General features: G+C 43.5%; 1 protein-coding gene and 1 long non-coding RNA gene across 2 annotated transcripts; one reads left to right on the forward strand and one right to left on the reverse strand.

The window, feature by feature from the left end:
• Window positions 1–6: 6 nt before the first annotated feature.
• LOC118088313 (complement factor H-related protein 5-like) lies at window positions 7–17106 on the forward strand. Its single transcript, XM_060276676.2, has 13 exons — window positions 7–249; window positions 2337–2570; window positions 3370–3475; window positions 5034–5110; window positions 5434–5634; window positions 6892–7074; window positions 9317–9487; window positions 10528–10710; window positions 11227–11406; window positions 12906–13079; window positions 13656–13826; window positions 15507–15644; window positions 15738–17106. Exons 1-13 carry the CDS (start codon window positions 186–188, stop codon window positions 15815–15817), a joined length of 1962 nt encoding a protein of 653 aa, XP_060132659.2. The 5' UTR covers window positions 7–185; the 3' UTR covers window positions 15818–17106.
• A 1553-nt stretch (window positions 17107–18659) lies between these two features.
• LOC148684986 (uncharacterized) lies at window positions 18660–21198 on the reverse strand. The gene is made up of 3 exons (XR_015950949.1): window positions 20944–21198; window positions 20371–20416; window positions 18660–19272 (listed from the first exon to the last, which is right to left on the reverse strand). It is a non-coding gene; the product is annotated as an uncharacterized LOC148684986 (long non-coding RNA).
• Window positions 21199–23306: the final 2108 nt, after the last annotated feature.

Here is a 23306-nt window from a genome sequence, read left to right on the forward strand (position 1 = left end):
ATTCTTGCTCTTTTCAGATTGGTCTATCAAACACAAAAAGCATTAAAAAAAACATGGCAAAGGGCTAAAGAAAATAATTGGTGTTTCCAAAGAGAGGAAAAAGATATTTGCAGATCATTGGAATATGTTGACAGCTGAAAGTGAAGATTTTGTGGTACAGAGTATTGCAAGCGTCCTGAAATAATATGAAGAGCTGGCTGGTCTTTATTATTCCATTTCTTCTTCTGACATCTTGTCCTTCCCAAAATGGTAAGTTGTGTAGGCAGCTGACGATTTTTTTACCAGGGAAGTTGGATGTTGCCAGATACCTTATGGGTTGGATCTAACTCAATAATACTTGGGGCCCAATGAAATCAGTGTGGAAAGATAGAGGTTATTAACTTAAGTCCCTAACAACTTAAATCCTTTACTAACCTAAGTCATCATTAACGAAAATACTACTAACCTACAGTCCCGGGGAAATGTGCATAGGATTGTCTGGAACCAACACTTAAAAAAACAGTTAGTTTTACCAGAATGGTAGAACTAGAACTTCAGGTAGGAATAGAGATGGGAAGGACTGGGGGGGGGAACTGGAAAAATTGGGGGGTGGGACAGGTTATTTCCGTTTTTCCCCGAGGCCGTTTTTTCCAGGAAAATTAAAAAAAAAAGTTTGATATAGTTTGAATATTCCACACATTATTCCCCCCCCCCCAATTTTTCCTGGAAAAAAATGGCTTTGGAAAAAAAAACTGAAAAAAATCTGTCCCCTCCCCCCAATTTTTCCATTTTTTTTCTCAGGCCTTCCAGCACCCTCACTTTGGAGGTCCCTGCCGATTGACACCAGGTAGGTGCTCTCACTGTACTCTTTCCGGCAACTGCTCAAAACATTTTCGTTAGGGCCAGCCCATCTGAACACGTAGAAGCTGCATGCGATTTACTTCCTTTTAACCACTGCTGACTTTCATCTATTGAATACTCTTAAATACCTGCTTCTAACTGTGTTTTATCAATCATTTTAATATTCTGTTGTATATTTTTGTAAACTGTTTAGAAAGTGCTCTTACCATCATGTGGTTTATAATATATAATAACAAATTCAATTTAAACACACACACACACACACACACACACACACACTCCTTTTCCTTTCAAACAGGGTTTGAGCCTTAGTGCAATATACTATTCAGTAACTGGATGTCGGTTCCTTCTGGGCCTGGCTTGCAAAAAAAAATTGCCTCATGCTTTGCCCTGGCTATCCTCAAGTAGATATGGAAAGGCCTGGGGGAGGGGGGACAGAAAAATGGGGGGGACAGGTCCCCCCCTGTTTTTTTCCAAAGCTGTTTTTTAGAAGTCCATGAGAAAAATGACAAAGAGGAAGAGCAAGAAGAAATGGAAAATTATAGCAGTAGTTCAGGAAATGAGATAGAATAAACTGCATGTATATGTTGTGTCTTTAATTCTGGGCTGCCTTACTTTGAATACTCCTTGGTTGTGTCTTTATTTAACTCTCCTACCTGGCAACTCCCTTGGCAAAGGTGAGCATAAGCATTTAGTGAATCTAGTATTTATGGGTAAAAGAGTGTTATCTTCAAATTATAAAAGGAGCCATGGGAATTCTTGTCAGATGTATGAGATGACATAAGAGGAGGCATATTTCAAAAGTCTCTCTCTCTCTCTCTCTCTCTCTCTCTCTCTCTCTCTCTCTCTCTCTCTCTCTCTCTCTCTCTTAAAGCACTACTCAAAGGGTAGACCTTCTATGGAGCTTAAATATTGAAGTGGACTTTAATTTTATTTGCTGTTGGTGCTAAGGGGCAAATCTGATTATTTTTTATGTTGATGGTTTCTTGCTTTTTTGTTGCTTTTGAGGGAAAGAGGGTGGTCACATGTTTTATTGCAAGCATAAAACTTTTATCTACACTGTGTTTCACGCAGTTTGTAAAACTACTCCACACTGAACTTTTTTTCGATTTTTCCAAAATTTCCATTTTTTCCAGGAAAAAACAGGGGGGGGACGTTTCCCCCCCTAATGGCTTCAAAATTTCCAGAAATTTTACATCTCTTGTTAGGAACCATATTGAAACTGCATCCCGCCCCCCTCCATTGCATTATGGCAGGGTTTCCCAAAGTTGGGTCTCGAGCTGTTTTTGAACTACAATTCCCACCATCCCCGACTAGTACCGTAGCTAGAGATGATGGGAGTTGTAGTCCAAAAACAGCTATATACCTACTTTCTTCTTAAGTACCTGAGTTGTGGTGCAATGAAGGGAGATTATGAAGTTATGAGGCCAACATTTTTATTGCATAATTCCAACTCACTTCTTTTTCACTTCCTTCAAATTCTTTAAAATTTACAGGCCAGAGGGTGCCATCTCTTATTGATTTTACTGATGCTATTTTAATTGAAGACTGCCGACCACCACCAATAAGAGACCATGAAGAACTTGCAGACATTTCAGACAAAAAGTCCTATTCACACGGGGATGAAGTCATTTACAATTGCCAGCCTGGATATATAAAATTTGGGCGCATAAAATTGCGGTGTAACAATGGAAAATGGGTACAATCCACACCACATGTGCAATGCAGAAGTAAGTAGAAACATAACTTCATAAAATTCACAATCACAAGCTATTAAAATATTTGAGCAGTTTACTGTGTTTTTTTCTCCTTGGGATGGCCCATTTTTTAAACAACAACAACAACAATGCAATACAAGGTTGCATTTTACTAACCCTTTTTCTGTTAGCTTTGGGTTTCATATGATTGGAGGTTTAAGACCACCAGAGTTGGTAAGGACAAGAAGGACAAGAATCCACAAGAATGTCTTGTGGATAAGCAGAGGGCTGGAGAGCTCTGCAAAACTTGCAAAGGATCAGCTGGAGGCACACTTGTCCAGGTCAGAACCCGTGACTTAACCATTAATTGGATCTCCCCATTTCCCCCCTTGTTTCTGGGGTTGCTTTGGCTTAAAAAGAGAGCTGGGGACATAAAATACCAGGTAGGAGACACTTCAGGGATGGAAAGGGGCTGGGAGATGCTCTAAGCATCTCCCCATCACTATAGCTATCACTACGAACAACATCATCTCCCTCGTTAAACTTTATAAAAGAAGGCATTTGCTATGACAGCATCATGTTAAGACTCCCCCCCTCCAAATCAGTCTACAAGAGGCACCCTGTGAATTAGAGAAGGGATGGGGAAAGTCTGAGCATGATGATGTCACATATCTTTTTTTACTTCACGTTACTGGAAAGCAAGGAAGAGGAGATTCAAGGTTGCTCTTCTTAGCAGCCTTCATACATTTCTCACAACATAGCATCGTTTTCAAGCACATTGTTATAGCCATAAGTGTTATCTTGCTTTACATTTAATTTTCTTTATTTCCAGAAAGGCCTTGTGGACATCCTGGACATATCAAATTTGGCTCTTTAGAACTTGTTAATGGAGACGAATTTGTCTTTGGTGCTCGTGTCGTGTATCGGTGCAATGAAGGGTAAATATCCACTGTATTGGTGCAATGAAGGGTAAATATCCCCTGCCCCATTTCTCTTCAGATTATTGGGCATGGTAGTATCTTTAGGACAGCTGTTATATATATATGTATATTTAAAGGGATGTAGGTGGCGTTGTGATCTAAACCAGTGCTCCCCAACCTTTTTATCGCCGCGGACCAGTCGACGTTTGATCATTTTACCGCGGCCCGCTGAGGGGGGGGACATTGATTGTTTATATTTTATTTAGATTGTTTTGATTTAATAATTTTAATTTAATTGTATTTAAATGTTTCTTGGGCGACCCGGTACCAATTGATCCACAGACCAGTACCGGTCCGTGGCCCGGGGGTTGAAGACCACTGATCTAAACCACTGAGCCTCTTGGGCTTGCCGATCAGAAGGTCGGTGGTTCGAATCCCCATGATGGGGTGAGCTCCCGTTGCTCTGTCCCAGCTCCTGCCAACCTAGCAGTTTGAAAGCACACCAGTGCAAATTGATAAATAGGTACCAGTGGGGTGGGAAGGTAAATGGCGTTTCCATGTGCTCTGGTTTCCGTCACGGTGTTCCGTTGCACCAGAAGCGGTTTATTCATGCTGGCCACATGACCCGGAAAGCTGTCTGTGGACAAACGCCAGCTCCCTCGGCCTGAAAGCGAGATGAGCGCCACAACCCCATAGTCACCTTTGACTGGACTTAACCATCCAGGGGTCCTTTACTTTTACCTTTTGCCTATATGTCCATATATATAATGCATATAATGTATATAATGCAAGTACCCAAGTGCATACTCAGAAGGACCCAACAGAGCTTCTGTCATGCAGTAACAGATAAATAGTAAAACTGGGAAACAACAAGCAATGGGAAAACTCTATTGAGTTTGCTTTCACTCCCCCAATTGGGGGTTAAACCAGAAATGTTATGAGGGATCAGAAGGTTTCCCCTCTGCCATTTATGTTGCCCTCGAACCAATGCTAAGCAAACTGCTGCCAGTTCCCCATGCTCAGACACATTCTGGCATGCCCACCTTCCCTCCTCTTTAGGCTTGGTAATCCTGCCTGTGATGGATACTGAGGAGGAAGATTTGTTCAAGGGCTCCTGCAATCCCCAGGGTCTAGCCATATTGTGGTGCTAATCTGGTTATAATGACCGAAGGGATGAGGAGAGAGAAAAATCCCTTTTAACCTGTTTGCCCTGTTTCTGCAAAAAACTCCTAGCATTAAGAACAAGGTGAGCAAGGTGGAAAGGAAGGAGTGTGTTTGTATATTGGAAGGAGTTGGGGCTTCCTCTCCCAGATACTCAGTTTTCAACATTCAGACAGTGTGGGGGAACTGAGGATTTGAATACTCACCTTGCTTTAGTGACCAGCTCTCCTGAATCCATTCAGTTTGAGTCTGAGCTAACCTGTGGTGAACACTCATGCCATCTCTAGGGGGGAAAACCTAGAAAGTAATCCTGCTATTCTAGAAGTATTTGTTTGAGTTATTCCAAAGCTGCTCCCGTCATGTAATTATTTGGTTTTAAAATGTTTCGGTTTCATTTTTTAAAAAAAACTTGCAGGTTTCAGATGCTCAGTCCTACTGACTACCGTGATTGTCGTGCAGATGGATGGAGCAATGAGGTCCCTCGATGTGAAGGTAAGTGGACCTCTACAGATCTTGACTGAGATTCAAAGTACTGCAGAATTGCTTGAGCTTTTGCTAGGTGTCTTCTCCCAGTTTCCTCCTGCCCACCCCTCTCTTGTTCTCGCAGCAACTGCTGCCCCCCATATCCCTGAAAAGCTCCTCCTGAAGGCCAGAGAAACCACAGAGCAACTTTTCAAGATGCTGCAGCTGAACGCTTAGTCTGGGTGTGCTTTCTACATGCACACAGGGACTGAATCTGAGCCTTTGCAGTGAGTGGAACATTCTGTTTTGGTTTGGTTTTGGGGGCTTAACTTTTTATTTTATCTTTTCCAAAGCAAAGAACTGTGCCTATGTCCGAATAGAGAATGGATTCCTAGCTAGCAAGTATGAACACTCTAAAAACGACTACTTTCCAAGCAGCATCGGACAAGTGATTTCCTACAGTTGCCATCCTGGTTTCCTGACCCCAAATAAAGAAGAATGGCCTAGAATTACATGCACCAATTTTGGATGGAATCCAGAACCAAAATGTCTCAGTAAGTAGATGTTTATTGCATTCTCCTCTTGGATCAGAAATAGAAATATAAGTCTAATAGAAAAATTAACTGTGGAGGCCTTGTGAGACAGGTAAGAATATATAAAGCACAGTCGGGTGCTACAGGCACAACTTTGATCTTTAATTGTGTTTCCAGTGATTTTTTGTGTGTTCTATGATTAAAGACACCATGTAAAGCAACATCCATCATTGCTAAAGAGCTGTTACTGAAAATATTGCATCTATAGATAGTATTTGACACCAAAGAAGTTGTCCCTGATAAAACTTAATCTTTCTCGTATATTTTGGAGAGGGTGTGGCATGGTTGGTGCATACCTCCACATGAGATGGGGTTGCCCCAGATGCAGGTATTTTAAAAGCTGGTATGACATGAGATCGTGAAGCTGAGGCTCCAATACTTTGGCCACCTCATGAGAAGAGAAGACTCCCTGGAAAAGACCCTGATGTTGGGAAAGATTGCAGGCACTAGGAGAAGGGGACGACAGAGGACGAGATGGTTGGACAGTGTTCTCGAAGCTACAAACATGAGTTTCACCAAACTGCGGGAGGCAGTGCAAGACAGGAGTGCCTGGCGTGCTATGGTCCATGGGGTCACGAAGAGTCGGACACGACTAAACAACTAAACAACAACAACAAAATGACATGAGATTAATGAAATGGCTGGTCAATAACATATGTTTTCTGACTTTGTCTTTAGCAACCAGCAACTGGCTGACTTGTAGCATTTCTGGCTTTGTGTGCATGCCAGAAATAGTGTGCATGCATTATGGGTTACAGGGGATTCTGCCACTGCAACCATTCTTCCTCCAAGAAAAATCTGATTGGTCAGGGTTCTCTTACTACTTACAACACCAAAACCACTGGGGTTTTTTTTTTAAAAAAAATCTAATTGGAAAAAACTGTAAATGCTAGGAAGGTAGGAGAACTAAGAACCAGGTATCATGTAGGAATTGTGAACCCTTGCCCCTGTAATTGTTTGGGGGTTGAATAGTGATCCTTAAAATGTAATCTAAACTTTTGCTGGGATGGAGTGGCAAAACTACCCATCCTGTATTTTTGTTACTATCCTTCTTCATCCCTCCCCCCACTTTTGGTGTAAACCCCAGCAAGGCACCACACTGTAGCAGCCTAGAAAAGTTACCTGTGCGGGTACCAGACAAGCCTCCTTGGGGAAAGCATTCCAGAGACAGGGCCTCATCACTGACAAAGCTGTCTAAACTACTCTTTTTGCCTTTAGAACAATGCGACCCTTCTATACCCTTTGCACATGGTAGATTCATTTTCCTAAATCAGCAGACCTTCAGAGAGGGTGAAGAAGTTTCATTTGCTTGTGATGAGGGCTACGATAATCCAAACCCAGAAGGAACAGCCACGTGCACAAAAAATGGCTGGTCACCTGCTCCACGCTGTGACACGAAAAGTGAGTGTTGTTCATGGTGTCTTATTTGAGAATAGAAAACCCGAGGAACTGTTCTGCTGTTAACAGCAGGTTATATGGTTTTCTTTGACTTCTTGAAGCTTGAACTGTGCATGTTTACAAATCCCATGCGTGGCAGAGGAAAGGAGGCATTTGAAGCAGCCACCACTTCTATATCCTCTTCACAGGGTAGAACAGGCATCCCCAAACTTTGGCCCTCCAGATGTTTTGGACTACACTTCCCATCTTCCCCAACCACTGGTCCTGTTAGCTAGGGATCATGGGAGTTGTAGGCCAAAACATCTGGAGAGCCACAGTTTGGGGATGCTTGGGGTAGAACAACCACTAGCACTCTGGGTACGCACCACACATGTAGTAGATAGAGCTGAACTTGGGAGAACTTGCAGCTCTTTAGAACAGGCATAGGTAAACCCAGCCCTCCAGATGTTTTTGGCCTACAACTCCCATGATCCCTAGCTAACAGGACCAGTCGTCAGGGATGATGGGAATTGTAGTCCCAAAAGTTTGCCTATGCCTGCTTTAGATTCTCTCTATCCCTCTTGACATTTTTGTTGCTGCTACCACTAGCCCAGAGGAGGAAGGTATGGAAAAGTGTGGTTGGTTGCCCTTTGTCTTGGGCCCAGCTCCAGAGTACAGTTTATATACTGCTTAATTATAATAATTTCTCAGCACAAGCAGGGGCGTCTTGCCCATAGAGGCAAGTGGCACGGGTGCCAGGGCACCAAGTTCTGGAGGGCGCCAGGGAAGAGGCGGAGGCTGGACGTGGTGCCTCCTGGCATCAGCTCGCCGCCCTCGCCCGCCTCGCTGAAGCAGCACTGCGCCTGGAGCCTCTGCCTCTTCCCTGCCGGAGGACCCACCCTCCAGCTGCTGTCCGCCTCCTCCAGCCCCGCAAAGCTGCCGGCAGCGCCGTAAAAAGGTTGGCAACTCCGGGAAACGGGGAAGGTGCCAGAGGGATCATTGCACCACGGCGCCGGATATACATAAGATGGCCCTGAGCACAAGTAACTCAAAAGAATAAAGGATAAAGAGAGAGAGAGAGAGAGAGTTAAAACTATAAAATCAGTATTGAGTTAAAATGCCTGATGAAGTAAAAGTCTTGAGTAGGTGAAGTCTTCAGTAGAGGTCCACCCCATCCAACATTTAGGTCAACCCTCTCTGACCTCAACTGGGAGTTCAATAAAAGTGTGCCCACAAAACTGCACACACTGTTCCTGTGGTAGAATCTGAGCCATGGGGGACCACAACCAGTGAATCAATATATATTAGACCTCTGTGACTGGGCAAACATAGAATGAATCAGGCAGTTGTTAAGCTATCCTTGGCCCAAGTTTAAATTAATAGTTGCCAGCATGTCTTCTTAGCCAGCATATCCTTGTTATTTGTAGTTTACGGGGAGGCCAGTAAAGCTTTTTTCCTTAGAAGCCTTAAGGGTTTTAATATAAATGCTGTGATTTGCACCCCCATATTGTTGGGGTTAAATTTAATCCTTCTCTTCCCACACTATATTACAATGTAGGAGCCAACCTGGGCAGCAGTGTTTAAAAAGGGGAGGTTGGGCATGTGTGTAAAGACAACATGAGCACATCTGGTCACACTATGTAAATCAATAATGCGCTGACATTATTGTTGATGAATTGTACCTAATGCTCTCGAACAGTGATTTTATATGCCGAGTGGATAGGCAACACTGCCTGAGCACCAACTGAAAAGGTCCTCAGCAAAAACTGGATGGCCAGTCCTCAAGACAGAGTGATGGATTTGCTCTAGCAAAATCATTCCAATAATTTGATGTTGACACCTTCTTTTCTTTCATATAACATCCTCTCATTCCATTTCAAAAGACAAAATACAGTGATACCTCGGTTTTCAAGCATCTCGGAAGCCGAACGTTTCGGTTTTGGAATGTTGAAAACCCGGAAGTAAATGCTTCTGTTTTCAAACGCACCTCAGAAGTCGAATGGCTTCTGCTGCATTTCCCCCCATTTTCTCCTTTGAAATTGCAGGCCCCCTCTGCAAGACCCTTTGTGCCTCAGTTTTACATTTTAATAGCAGCCCAGAGATGCATAACCAACTCCAAGTCTTTCTTCAGTACAGTAGTTTCAAGCTAACATGGTAAAACTAAGATGCTTTTGTGTGTGTGTGTGTGTGTGTGTGTGTGTGTGTGAGTGAGTGAGAGAGAGAGAGTTTAGTTATATTAATCTCTTTTCCTCGACATTTCATCCAGCATTATGTGAAGGTCTCCTGTTGGACCATGGGGATATTCAGCCAAGAAAAGACCAGTATCAACCCAACGATGTTTTGCAATTTTTCTGTCATGAAGGATTCACAATAGTTGGTCCTGCTTCTGCCCAGTGTTATCCCTTTGGCTGGTCTCCACTCCCTCCCCACTGTAAAGGTACCTATTTCTCCATATTAAATGAAATTCCATCACAAATGTGCTTTGTGTTCTTATAAGTGTGCTTACCTTATTTGGTCAGGCACCATTGTCCTGTGTTCTTTGTTTCAGAGAGGAGGCAATGTGCAGACACAGGGGAGCACATCCTAGGGGGGATGACAACAGCATTTTCATTTTGGCCTTTTATCTCCATGTTTTGATAAATTTGTTTTCTGGTGTATTTTAATTTGTACTATTTTATCATTGGTTTTATAATTGTAAACCACTTGGAAGCCACCTTACCAATTAAGCCGTATAAGTATAAATTAATTATAAGAAATAAATAATAACAATAATTCATTATGGTATGTGAAGAAGAGATTCTCCAGTTGATGCAAATGAATGAGTAGGCTCATGAAAAGGATGAAATTAGAACCCATGGTTGGTGCCAGGTTCTTCCCTCCAAATTGTCTCACCCCTCCTAGCTGAAACTCAGAGAATTGAGCAGCTGCAGTGCCTGGAATGGTTGTGAAAACTGGGCATTAGGCTGTAATCCAATTTTAAATGTAAGCCACCTGGAGATCTTGGTAACAAGTGACTAATAAATCTGTTGTTGTTGTTGTTAGTCTAAATACCTGTCTATAGTAAAGGTAAAGGACCCCTGGATGGTTAAGTCCAGTCAAAGGTGACTATGGGCTTGCGGAGTTCATCTCGCTTTCAAGCCAAGAGAGTCAGCGTTTATCCACATACAGCTTTCCAGGTCACGTGGCCAGCATGACTAAACCACTTCTGGTGCAACACTGATGGAAGCCAGAGCACACAGAAATGCTGTTTACCGTCCCGCCGCAGCAGTACCTATTTATCTACTTGCACTGGCATGCTTTCAAACTGCTAGGTTGGCAGGAGCTGGGCTCGCTCCGTTGCGGGGATTCGAACCGCCGACCTTTCCGATCGGCAAGTCCAAGAGGCTCAGTAGTTTAGACCACAGCGCCACTCGTGTCACCTGTCAATGGTATTGTGCAAACCTTATTAGGTGAGGAATTATGTTTGCTTACTTCCAGAACAAGTCAACCACTGTAAGCCACCAGCCAACATTAGGAATGGCAGTATTGTTGATGATCTTCTAGAAGAATACCAGCATGGTGACCAAGTGGAATATGAGTGTAACATCAAATTTGTAATGACTGGATCAAAGATAATAGAGTGTGTTGATGGAAAATGGACACCTGTACCTTCTTGTACAGGTAAGCCATGGCTGCAATCCATATAAAATAAGTGTGTACACAGTGTACCCTCTGTGTGTAATCATTTTCCAATTATTTCTGTATCCAAGAAAGTGGAAGAGAACATCTTAAATATTCTCTTCTTATTTCTCTGCTACAGAATGCATCTTAAATGTTGTGTACAGGTTCCTTTCCCCAGCTTCAATAATACTAACATAAACATATTGATCGTGTTTAAAACAACCAGATGCTTCTTGCACCACATTAAGCAATTGCAATGGCATGTGACAAATTAATTTCCAATGAAAACTATTGATAGGTGAACCCTGGAAGTTCATATATTGACCCTTTCACCTGACCCTGCCAATGAATGCTTAGTGACATGAGTTAGAAACAGAGAAATGACCTTGACTTCTGAGAACAATGGATTTGCCACACTAAGTAAGATCCTTTTCCAATTAATAAAGCTGCCTTCCGATCGAGGTCTAAACACAATCTGGAGTATTTTCTTTCACAGACCCTTTATGCCTTTTGCAGTAGAGGAAAAGAAATGTGGTCCACCTCCCAGTATTCCAAATGGGCATGCGGCTGGAACAGTCAGAGAAGAATATATTCAAGGTGAGGATGTGGAATATGAATGTGAAGAAAACTTTGTCATCGTTCAGACCAGCTTAGCCAAGTGTCTTCATGGACTTTGGGAATTACCTAGATGTGCAGGTAAGCAGAGCTCATAGTTTCCTAAGCTGTGGTTCTCACCCTAGTATCTATGGGGTTGCACTATTTTCAGAAACTCATACTTATGTAGGGATGTCCCAAATGACAATGACCGCTTCCCCAACATAAAGGGGAGGCGCATTTTGCGCAGTCGCGCGCAGCCCCCCTTGGGAACCCTAGGGCAGACCTGGAAGTTTGGAGGCTGGCACTGCCTACCTGAGGCTGGAGGCTGGAGTCACCGCCCACTCCATCAGCCGACCAATCCGGCCGAAGGGGGCGTGCCAGGGGGATTGGCCAGGTAGGATCAGGTAGGCTTACCTGCACACAAAGAAGAGGATCCATTCTTGGGAAGCAGCCGACGGATTCAGAGCTTTCCCACCCTCCACTCCCTAACCTTTTGCTTGCTTTACAGGTCCATAGAAAAATAAAATAAATAAAAAATAAAAATAAAAATAGAAAATATTTACTTCCACAGGCTTTTGCTTTTCAGGTTTTCTTCCACAGGCTTCTCACTTTTCAGGTTTTTTCTCCACAGGCGTACACGCACGCAGGCGCTGCTACGACCGGTCGCTGTTAAAGGGCTGGAAAGGACTTTCCCTGCATTGGCAGGTTTCGCCTTTCCCGTAGCAATTCGTCACAACTTTGGCGGATGCAGGCCTTGGGCGGAATCCTTTAGTCATTTACATAAAGGGGAGGGGCGTGGGGGCGGTGACCCCCCGCCCTATTGCGGCGGCGATAACAGGGTTCCCGTAATCGGGCATCAAAGGGGGGGCATTTGGCGATGCCACTTGGCTGGTTATTGCCCTCCCCTTCCAGCGGCGGCGATCGGGGGGGCGGGCTATCTGCTTGAACATATGTTCTCCAGAGTTAGCTCAACCCCCACTCATGCTGGACAACCCTGAAGATCACCCAACCCCCTGCTGGGGGCTGGGAGGGATATACGCCCAATGCCTGCGCCAAGGTCTTCCTACATCTGAATTTTAATAAAGTTGTGGCCAATTTTTAATCCCATAAATACGTGGTCCTGTGTCATTATTCCACTCGGGGCTGCCCTGGGGGGCTGGGGGGACTCCGCCTGACTGCGCAAAATTCATCTGATCTTGGTCTTGGTAGAGATAAATCCATACAATATCTAAGAAGCCCATACAATTTTGTTTGTTTGTTAAATATAGTAAAGCAAACAACACTTCACAACAAAGTGGCCCAATATGTGAGTCCACTTATTATGGGATTTTATTTTATTTTTGTGACTATGGAAGAGTAACAACATGATGCTCCTCCAAGCATACTCTATGTAGCCTTGAGCAAGTCATTGCATCTCAGTTTCTTGTCTGTAAAATTGAGAATAATTTAGATCTCCTTGCTGCAAAGATTAATTTCCATAAATTGTGTGTGTGTAGTTTGAGAACTTATCCAGTAACATTTTCAGGATTATTAATTCATACAAATGTGTATGCCTTAGCTATTAAGCCACCTCACTTGAACAATATTTGAATTATTAGATTTTTCAACAAAATGTGCACGTCCAAATATACCTAAGAATGCAACTTTTGCATCAGCTGTTCCTCTGAAAAGTCAGTATGACAACAATGATGTCCTCAGCTACATCTGTGATTCCAGGCTTCGTGAAGCTAAATGTGTTGAGGGAGAATGGTTACCCAAACTGGAATGCAAAGGTATGTTCTTTTTTCCATTGCTTTCTTAACTTAGGTAACTGACATAGTTGGTAGTCAAAAACTGAAGGCAAAATGCAAATACAATATACATTGGGGCATGTTGCATCCTCAAATAAGAAGTATTTCCATTTTGAATTTTGTTTCCTTTTGAGGGGAGTGAAATTTCCATCTGTTCACTTCTCCACCTCCCCACCATCCCTACTCCTGACTGATGTACTCACGAGGAGAAATACTGAAGAATAACAGTTTGCAAATGCCTTCCTGCATAGGTTGGAACCGGTTCAGACCGGTTGAAACTGGCTCAAGCCAGTTAAAACAGGTTCAGGCCTGTTGGAACCAGCCCAGACAGCTTGGAACCGGTTCACACCGGTTCAAATCCCCACTCAGACATGAAGCTCCCTGGGTGACCTTGGGCCAGTCACTGCCTCTCAACCTAACCTACCTCACAGGGTTGTTGCGGTGATTAAATGAGGTGGGGAAGAACCATGTCCACCACTGGGAGCTCCTTGGAGGAAAAAAGCAATAAAATAAATAAAATAATAATAGCATATGTTTGATATGTTGCTGTTGTTGTAGACCTCTGCCCGCCTCCACCCCAGATTCCTAATGCCATTGATGTAGCTGAGCCGAGAACCTACGAAAGTGGTGAACAGATACATTTCCTGTGTGAGAAGCTTTTTGTGCTTCAAGGGCCACAGAACATATCTTGCGAGGATGGCAAATGGCAATTGCCCCCGCGCTGTGTTGGTTAGTATGCTCTTTAATATTTTGCCTTTGGGGAAATTAAATGAAGATGCATGCTGCATTCTGTTTTGCCAAAGCAACACTGCAGGGACGAGGGTGGCGCTGTGATTTAAACCACTGAGTCTCTTGGGCTTGCTGATCAGAAGGTTGGCAGTTTGAATCCCCGCAATGGGGTGAGCTCCCGTTGCTGGGTCCCAGCTCCTGCCAACCTAGCAGTTCGAAAGCACACCAGTGCAAGTAGATAAATAGGTACTGCTGCAGCAGGAAGGAAGGTAAATGGCATTTCCATGCGCTCTGGCTTCCATCACGGTGTTCTGTTGCGCCAGAAGTGGTTTAGTCCTGTTGGCCACATAGCCCAGAAAGCTTTCTGTGGACAAACGCCCGCTAACTCGGCCTGAAAGCGAGATGAGCGCCGCAACTCCATAGTCGCCTTTGACTGGACTTAACCGCCCAGCGGTCCTTAACTTACCTTACCATTACTCAGTCTCGGTGTGTGTCTTCTTTCTTATGTTGAGTAAGTATATCTGCAACAAAAGACAAATGATGCCACCTTCCCCCTGTTTTCACAATTCAAAGTGTTGGTGCAGAGCTTTAAAGCCCTAAACGGCCTTGGTCCAGTATACCTGAAAGAGCGTCTTCTCCCCCATCGTTCTGCCTGGACACTGAGGTCCAGCGCCGAGGGCCTTCTGGCAGTTCCCTCACTACGAGAAGCCAAGTTACAGGGAACCAGGCAGAGGGCCTTCTCGGTAGTGGCACCCACCCTGTGGAATGCCCTCCCACCAGAGGTCAAAGAGAACAACAATTACCAGACCTTTAGAAGGCATCTCAAGGCAGCCCTGTTTAGGGAAGCTTTTAATGTTTGATGGATTTCTGTATTTTAATATATTGTTGGAAGCCACCCAGAGTGGCTGGGGGAACCCGGCCAGATGGGCGGGGTATAAATAAATTATTATTATTATTATTATTATTATTATTATTATTATTATTATTATTATTATTATTAGTATTAGTATTATTTCTCTCCTAACAATGAAACTGTGGCAGTGGCTGCCCCTTCCACTTGAAGACGTGAGAAGCTTCAACCCATGTAAAACATACCAAAGACGCCCTTTGTGCTACTTGACTTTATTTCACTCGCCAATGGTGCTTAATGACTGATTTATAGATGCCATTTGCTTTATATGTGGCATTGGGTTCCAGAATGCCTGCCTGGCACACACTGGCATCAGTACCAGCTTACAACAAAGGAGCCACCTCTGTGTGTTTGCTTTAACGGCACACTCATTGCTCACAGTAAAGTCAAATCACAGACAGTCTTGGGGCATGCTAAGAGTTCCAAATAAAGCAAGTTACAGGTCTGACATAGTCGAAACAAAAAAAAAATCCTTCCAGTAGCACCTTAGAGACCAACTAAGTTTGTCATTGGTATGAGCTTTCCTGTGCATGCACACTTCTTCAGATATTCTTCAGATCTGAAGAAGTGTGCATGCACACGAAAGCTCATACCAATGACAAACTTAGTTGGTCTCTAAGGTGCTACTGGAAGGAATTTTTTAAAAATATTGTTTCAAATAAAGCAAGCAACACAGGATGGCCATCTTTCCAAGCTGCGATGCAAAATTTGGCATCCCTTGTAAGAGTTGCACATGCATTGTCATCAATATTCATGTTTTTGCATTGTAGATGTATCAGTTGTCGCCATGCAGCACAGCACAGACTCTCCCCTTGCTCCTGGAAGCCAGAGCAACCCCATGCCTGCAACAACTGATGGCATTACTAGCAGAGACCTTTTCGATTTCTTACACACTATCCATGCCACAGGTAAGCTAGCAGCCCTAAAGCACAGGATTGCGGTTTACAAATGCACATCAGGTCGGCTGCGATTTCATACGCCTTTGATTTTTTTTTATACAGTAAAATCACTCGAGAGACGCCTGACTATGCTTGAGCAGGAGCTGCAGGAGCTAAAAGGAGAGAGAATGAAGACTAAGTAGCAAACCACCTGCATTCTAGAAGCCACTCATGAAGAATGGAAGGAGAACATAAACTAGAACATTAGATCATGGTCATGTGGCACACTGTTACCTGTATCCATTTCTTTTACTTGGAAACCCACTGTGAATTGTTTGCAAGGCACTTGAGGGCAAAGTCCCTTGACCTTCTAGCAGGGCTATTTTTCTATCATGAACACCTCCCTCGTTCTCTTATAATGGCAATGGTGTCCACCTGAGAGGTAAACGAACTGAAAAAGCCCTGCTTTCTAGCAATCCCAGTGCCACATCCCCACATGCTACAGTCCCCAGTGAGGTGCCCAGATACTGCTTCAACGTCCTGGAGTCATTTTCAGTTGATGCAGCCTAATGACATAGACAATGTCCTCATGGAGATAGAGATAGCAACATGTCTGCTCAAACCTTGTTGCTCATGGCTTACTAAAGCTTGCTGAGAGGGCATGACTGAGCCCGTATTTTTACATGGTTCCTCTCTTAACTGCCTGGTTGCTACCAGAATGTAGTACTAGGAGACGGTTGCATTGTTCTGTGGCTTTTAAGCTGTGAGGTCCTGTGAGAATCCAACCTGTATCCTATGACAGTCAACATCAATATGAGACTGCAGGGAGGTACCACCCAGGATTTTGCTGCCTTGTCTCATCAGTAAGCAGAATACAGATAACTCTCATATTCCATCCCACCAGAATCGAGAGAAGTTGGGAAGGTGTTTGACTGATGGGCAGGATGGGTACCAATAGTAGGGCTGACATATGTCCTCTTTTTCTAGGACACACCCTCTTTTTCATGATGGGAATCTCCAGAAAGATCCATAGTTAAATGTGTCCTCCTTTTTTTGCTCTTCAAAATATGGCAACCCTACAATAAAGGGAAGCTTTATTCTGATAAGACAGAGGTGCTGAGGGCGGTGCTTCGTTGTCCAGGAAGGAGTCATGCAGCTTGTTCTGCCTTCCTTCTTTCACTCTTAAATACCCTGCAAGCTTTACCACAACAGCACAATTGTACAGCCTCTATGCTCATTCTGATTTGTGCCTTTTCCTGGCATCTAGCATAAAACAATCTTACTGCATATAGCATATTAGTCCACTTCGCTGCACTGGGAGCTTTTTAATCTTGCTTAATAAAAAGAAAGGCAGGATCCAGATCTAATTGTGAGCATATTAATCTCCCTATTCTGTTTCTTATTTGAGACCAAAATCCCTTTGCTTTGTTACGAAGCCGCTATAAATAAAGTTTCCAATGTGCATCGTTCCACATTTTCAGCATTTATTAGCTAAGTTTCCAGTTGTCTTTTGAATTTTTTCAAGGCCCATATACCACCTGGTCATCATTTCATTTCATAGCAGTTATCAACATTTGACATAATGAAAACTTAAGGCCAGTTTCCCAAATGTACTCACATGCAAGAGTGGCTGGGTAGTGGAGCAAGGTTGCAAAGCTGCTCTTCCAACAGGAGCATCCCTGTTGGTATGGGACCAGGGAGGCGGCAAGAAACAGAACTGTGAGGGTGCACTGATGCAATCCTGGCCTCACAGACACACTCCCACACTGGCCAGGCTGGTGGCAGTGGAATCACTTTGGGGAGGGTGGCACCTTCCAACTCTACGATTCTATGATTCAATGAATGGAGGGCAGGGATTGAACGTGGCATAGAAAATCTGTCTTTGATCCCTGCTAGTATATTGCAATATTGAAATTCTCTTATACCATTCAAGTCTTCTTTGAGTCCAAAATGCACAGTGTGAGAGGCAGTTCCCATGCTGTATTGCTGTCCTTCCCCATCTGAGGCTGACTGGAAAGAGGCATGTCTTAACACTGGGTACCAGAGCCTGCAATAAACCCAGATGCCAACTTTGCTGCCACATGCACCCGGACAACATCATTACTGGCCCCAACAACATCCAACATACCATCTCAGGACTATTTAATTGCTCATCTTCTAACATTGTGTATGCCATCAAATGCCAACGGTGCCCTTCAGCTCTCTATATTGGACAAACAGGCCAAACCCTACGCCAAAGGATAAATGGACATAAATCTGACATCAGGAACCATAAGACTGAAAAACCAGTAGGAGAACACTTCAATCTCCCAGGACATTCTATACAAGATCTCAAAGCAGCTGTTTTATTACAGAGAAATTTCAGGAACAGACTGGAAAGGGAAGTTGCTGAATTGGAAATCATTACCAAGCTTAAAACCATGGAAGCACCTGGGATGAATAGAGATATCGGATTCTTATCTCATTATGCATGATCAAGCTTTCTTTAGCACCTCAGCCCAGGACTAATTGCAGCCATCAGCAGCCATTAACACCCATCTACAGGTTTACCACTCCCATCAGCCGATCTCCCATTCCCACCCACCCCCACCACCCTCTGTATATATATAGGGTCTGACACTTCTGTTTCTAGTGTATCTGAAGAAGTGTGCATGCACACGAAAGCTCATACCAAAATATAAACTTAGTTGGTCTTTAAGGTGCTACTGAAGGAATTTTTTTAACACTGGGATGTCATTCTATCATGTAGTATTTCCCAGTGCAGTGACATCATCATGCTCAGACTTTCCCCATCCCTGCTCTAATTCACAGGGTGCCTCTTGTAGACTGATTTGTGGCGAAAGTCTTAACATGATGCTGTCATATCAAATGCCTTCTTTTATAAAGTTCAACGAGGGAGATGATGTTGTTCGTAGTGATAGCTATAGTGATGGGGAGATGCTTAGAGCACCTCCCAACCCTTTTCCAGCCCCACTGCTGCATAACATCCCTGAAGTGTCTCCTACCTGGTATTTTATGTCCCCACTCTCTTTTTAAGCCAAAGCAACCCCAGAAACAAGGGGGGAAATGGGGAGATCCAATTAATGGTTGTCACAGGTTCTGACCTGGACAAGTTCTGACCTGTGCCTCCAGCTGATCCTTTGCAAGTTTTGCAGAGCTCTCCAGCCCTCTGCTTATCCACAAGACTAGGGCACATTCTTGTCCTTACCAACTATGGTGGTCTTAAACCTCCAATCCTATGAAACCCAAAGCTAACAGAAAAAGGGTTAGTGGCTACAAAGTAAAATGCAACCTTGTATTGCGTTGTTGTTGTTGTTGTTGTTGTTTGTTTAAAAATGGGCCATCCCAAGGAGAAAAAAATAAACTGCTCAAATATTTCAATAGCTTGTGATTGTGAATTTTATATAGTTTTGTTTCTACTTACTTCTGCATTGCACATGTGGTGTGGATTGTACCCATTTTCCATTGTTACACCGCAATTTTATGCGCCCAAATTTTATATACCCAGGCTGGCAATTGTAAATGACTTCATCCCCGTGCAAATAGGACTTTTTGTCTGATACGTCTGCAAGTTCTTCATGGTCTCTTATTGGTGGTGGTCGGCAGTCTTCAATTAAAATAGCATCAGTAAAATCAATAATAGATGGCACCCTCTGACCTGTAAATTTTAAAGAATTTGAAGGAAATGAAAAAGAAGTGAGTTGGAATTATGCAATAAAAATGTTGGCCTCATAACTTCATAATCTCCCTTCATTGCACCACAACTCAGATACTTAAGCAGAAAGTAGGTCTCTAGCTGTTTTTGGACTACAACTCCCATCATCTCTAGCTACGGTACTAGTTGAGGAAATCCTGCCATAATGCAATGGGGGGGGGGAATGCAGTTTCAATCTGATTCCTACCTAGAGATTTCGAAGCCATTAGGAAAAAAATGTTTCCCCCCCCCTGCTTTTTCCTGGAAAAAATTGAAAAAAAGTTCAGTGTGGAGTACTTTTACAAATTGCGTAAAACAGTGTAGATAAAAGTTTTATGTTTGCAATAAAACATGTAACCACCCTCTTTCCCTCAAAAGCAACAAAAAAGCAAGAAACCATCAACATAAAAAAAAATCAGATTTGCCCCTTAGCACCAACACCAAATAAAATTAAGGTCCACTTCAATATTTAAGCTCCATAGAAGGTCTACCCTTTGAGTAGTGCTTTGAGAGAGAGAGAGAGAGAGAGAGAGAGAGAGAGAGAGAGAGAGAGAGAGAGAGAAGACACAACATATGCATGCATATACGGCTTTGGAAAAAAGCAGGGGAAACCTGTCCCCCCTCCATTTTTCTGCCCCCCCCCCAGGCCTTCCCATAGCTACTGTACTTGAGGATAACCAGGGCAAAGCATAAGGCAATTTTTTTGCAAGCCAGGCCCAGAAGGAACCAACATCCAGTTACTGAATAGTATGTTGCACTAAGGCTCAAACCCTGTTTGAAAGGAAAAGGAGTGTGTGTTTAAATTGAATTTGTTATTATATATTATAAACCGCATGATGGTAAGAGAGCTTTCGAAACAGTTTACAAAAATATACAACAGAATATTAAAATGATTGATAAAACACAGTTAAAAGCAGGTATTTAAGAGTATTCAATAGATGATTAAAGTCAGCAGTGGTTATAAGGAAGTAAATCGCATGCAGCTTCTATGTGTTCAGATGGGCTGGCCCTAACGAAAATATTTTGAGCAGTTGCCGGAAAGAGTACAGTGAGAGCACCTACCTGGTGTCAATCGGCAGGGAGCTCCAAAGTGTGGGTGCTGGAAGGCCTGGGGAAAAACGAAAAAATTGGGGGGAGGGAACAGGTTTTTTCAGGTTTTTTCCAAAGCCATTTTTCCCCCAGGAAAAATTTGTGGGGAAAATAATGTGTGGAATATTCAAACTATATCAAAATATGTTTTTCAATTTTTCTGGGAAAAAACGGCTTTGGGAAAAAACGGGGGGGGGAACCTGCCCCCTCCCCGAATTTTTCCAGTCCCCCCCCCAGTCCTTCCCATCTCTATTCCTACCTGAAGTTCTAGTTCTACCATTCTGGTAAAACTAACTGTTTTTTTAAGTGTTGGTTCCACACAATCCTATGCACATTTCCCCGGGACTGTAGGTTAGTAGTACTTTTGTTAATAATGACTTAGGTTAGTAAAGGATTTAAGTTGTTAGGGACTTAAGTTAATAACCTCTATTTTGCCACACTGATTTCATTGGGCCCCAAGTACTATTGAGTTAGATCCAACCCATAAGGAATCTGGCAACATCCAACTTCCCTGGTAAAAAAAATTGTCAGCTGCCTACAACTTACCATTTTGGGAAGGACAAGATGTCAGAAGAAGAAATGGAATAATAAAGACCAGCCAGCTCTTCATATTATTTCAGGAAGCTTGCAATACTCTGTACCACAAAATCTTCACTTTCAGCTGTCAACATATTCCAATGATCTGCAAATATCTTTTTCCTCTCTTTGGAAACACCAATTATTTTCTTTAGCCCTTTGCCATGTTTTTTTTAATGCTTTTTGTGTTTGATAGACCAATCTGAAAGCAGCAAGAATTAGGGGAATGTGCAAGGTACTTTTTAACCCAACTCAGTTTATTTGCGCAAGACCTGTGAGTTCTCTGATGCAATCCTGGCAGCAACAAAATATTTCTCTGTCTCTGGTTTCAACAGTTACGGTATTTTATTTTGCTCTGTTATCATAGTTTATTTCATGCTGCTTTGTTTGTTTGTTTGCTTGTTTGTTTTTGTTTCACACCGCAACCTGTCAAGAGGAAGAATTACAGAAATGCACGACACAGTTGAATTTTGAAGACAATTAAGATTATTTGCAAAAGGTCTGTGAGTGTTGCAATTCTGGCAGTAAACCGAAGGGTAAAGTCCGATCATTAGTTGTTGACCAGAATGATTCTGCCTGCCTTGTTCTTGCACCTCTAAGAGCAGCTTGCTGTGAAGAAATCAGATTATGAAAATGCTTTGGGGGGTATAGGGAATTGACATTAACTATGACCATATGTTTAATAGCAGCATGGCATGCATGCTGCTTTTACAAAATACGGTTTCTATGGCTAGTTGAAAAGGTCGTTAGAAAGCAGATTCTGCTTGAATTGTGAGACACAACCCAAATGAATGAAGTCTGCTTAACTTCATTGGTCCAATGGATTTAAGTTCACCTCACCAGTGTTGGGTGGTGGATACCATGTGAAACAAAATTTGTCAAAGTGGTGGCTGAAAAATAACCACATTTACCATAAAACCACTTTTTCTTGTGAACTTCGACACCCACACTGATGCTACCTAGTCAAGAGCTGCTGAGGACTTCAAGGCCACCACAGTAACCATGGGGCTGTCTCAATACATCATGGACCCCAAACATGTTGTAGGTCAGGCCTTCAGGTCGGTATCTCTTGCAGAATTGATAGGTCACTTCCTGGTTGGGTTCGGGATTGACAATGGCTTTTATCCCATGGGGTGGGAGGCTTCCATGATCTGTCCATGGAGACTTACGCAATGTGATGCAGTCTTGCATGCCTTGGAGAATTTTCTAAGGGCATAACTAGAGTGGTGGCACAAATAGGGACATCAATGCAATTGCTGCAAAACACACTACCTAGCACAGCGGACCCTGATGGGCTTTTTGCTGTTCCAGAGAGCTGTGGGCAATGAAACAGGCTGGAGGGTGGCTGGAGTGCAAATGGCAGAAGTCTTATAGCAAGTATGACCAAGCCCAGATACACACACATCATTGCACTTGCATGATGGCACTGAAGAAAGCTTACCTTTCTGCCAGCATTGGATCCTTGGGCAGTGGTTTAAGAGTGCTGGGTGGACCGTGCTTGCCAAATCCCTATATGTAAAGACTGATACAGTCCCTGCTACTATCAGAAGTAACTAACAGTCCCTGTTACTATCAGAAGAGGATTAAGCTTTCCAAGTTCAAAAAATGACACATCATGTGATTTCATTTTGCTAAGCGCATGTGGGGGCTCTCTGTCAGATGACCCAAAATTACGGCCAGAGGGTTTAATTTGGCTATTTACTCTAAACCACACCCACCTGTCCATTAGCTGGCATCACTTGTTGGTGGCAGCAGCAGGAGGGTGGGTGGGTTCAATTCTGTATTGGCTGCAGTTGCCTGGGTGTCAGGGACTGGGCAGAGGAGGAATGGTGGAGACCACCTTCCCCTCCTGACCCTTCCAGGGGGGAGGAGGAAGAGGAGGAGGAGGAGTTTGGATTTGATATCCCGCTTTATCACTACCCTAAGGAGTCTCAAAGCGGCTAACATTCTCCTTTCCCTTCCTCCCCCACAACAAACACTCTGTGAGGTGAGTGGGGCTGAGAGACTTCAAAGAAGTGTGACTAGCCCAAGGTCACCCAGCAGCTGCATGTGGAGGAGCGGAGACATGAACCCGGTTCCCCAGATTACGAGTCTACCGCTCTTAACCACTACACCACACTGGCAGAAGAGGAAGACAGTATAGATTTACAACAGTAGTTTGCCGGAGTTCACAGCTCAGAGGCAGAGGAGGGGGAAAGTTGGGAAATCATGGGAGAGTCAGAGCAACACCTGGCTGACACATCATTAGAAAGCATTCCAGACCCTCCATCTCCCAGAACCCGGCAAGTCTTAAAAGTAGGAGAGCAAAGAGCTCAAAGACAAAGGGCACTTAG

This window comes from Zootoca vivipara, chromosome 7 (assembly GCF_965207765.1).
Source record: "Zootoca vivipara chromosome 7, rZooViv2.hap1.1, whole genome shotgun sequence".
Classification (NCBI taxonomy): domain Eukaryota; kingdom Metazoa; phylum Chordata; class Lepidosauria; order Squamata; family Lacertidae; genus Zootoca; species Zootoca vivipara.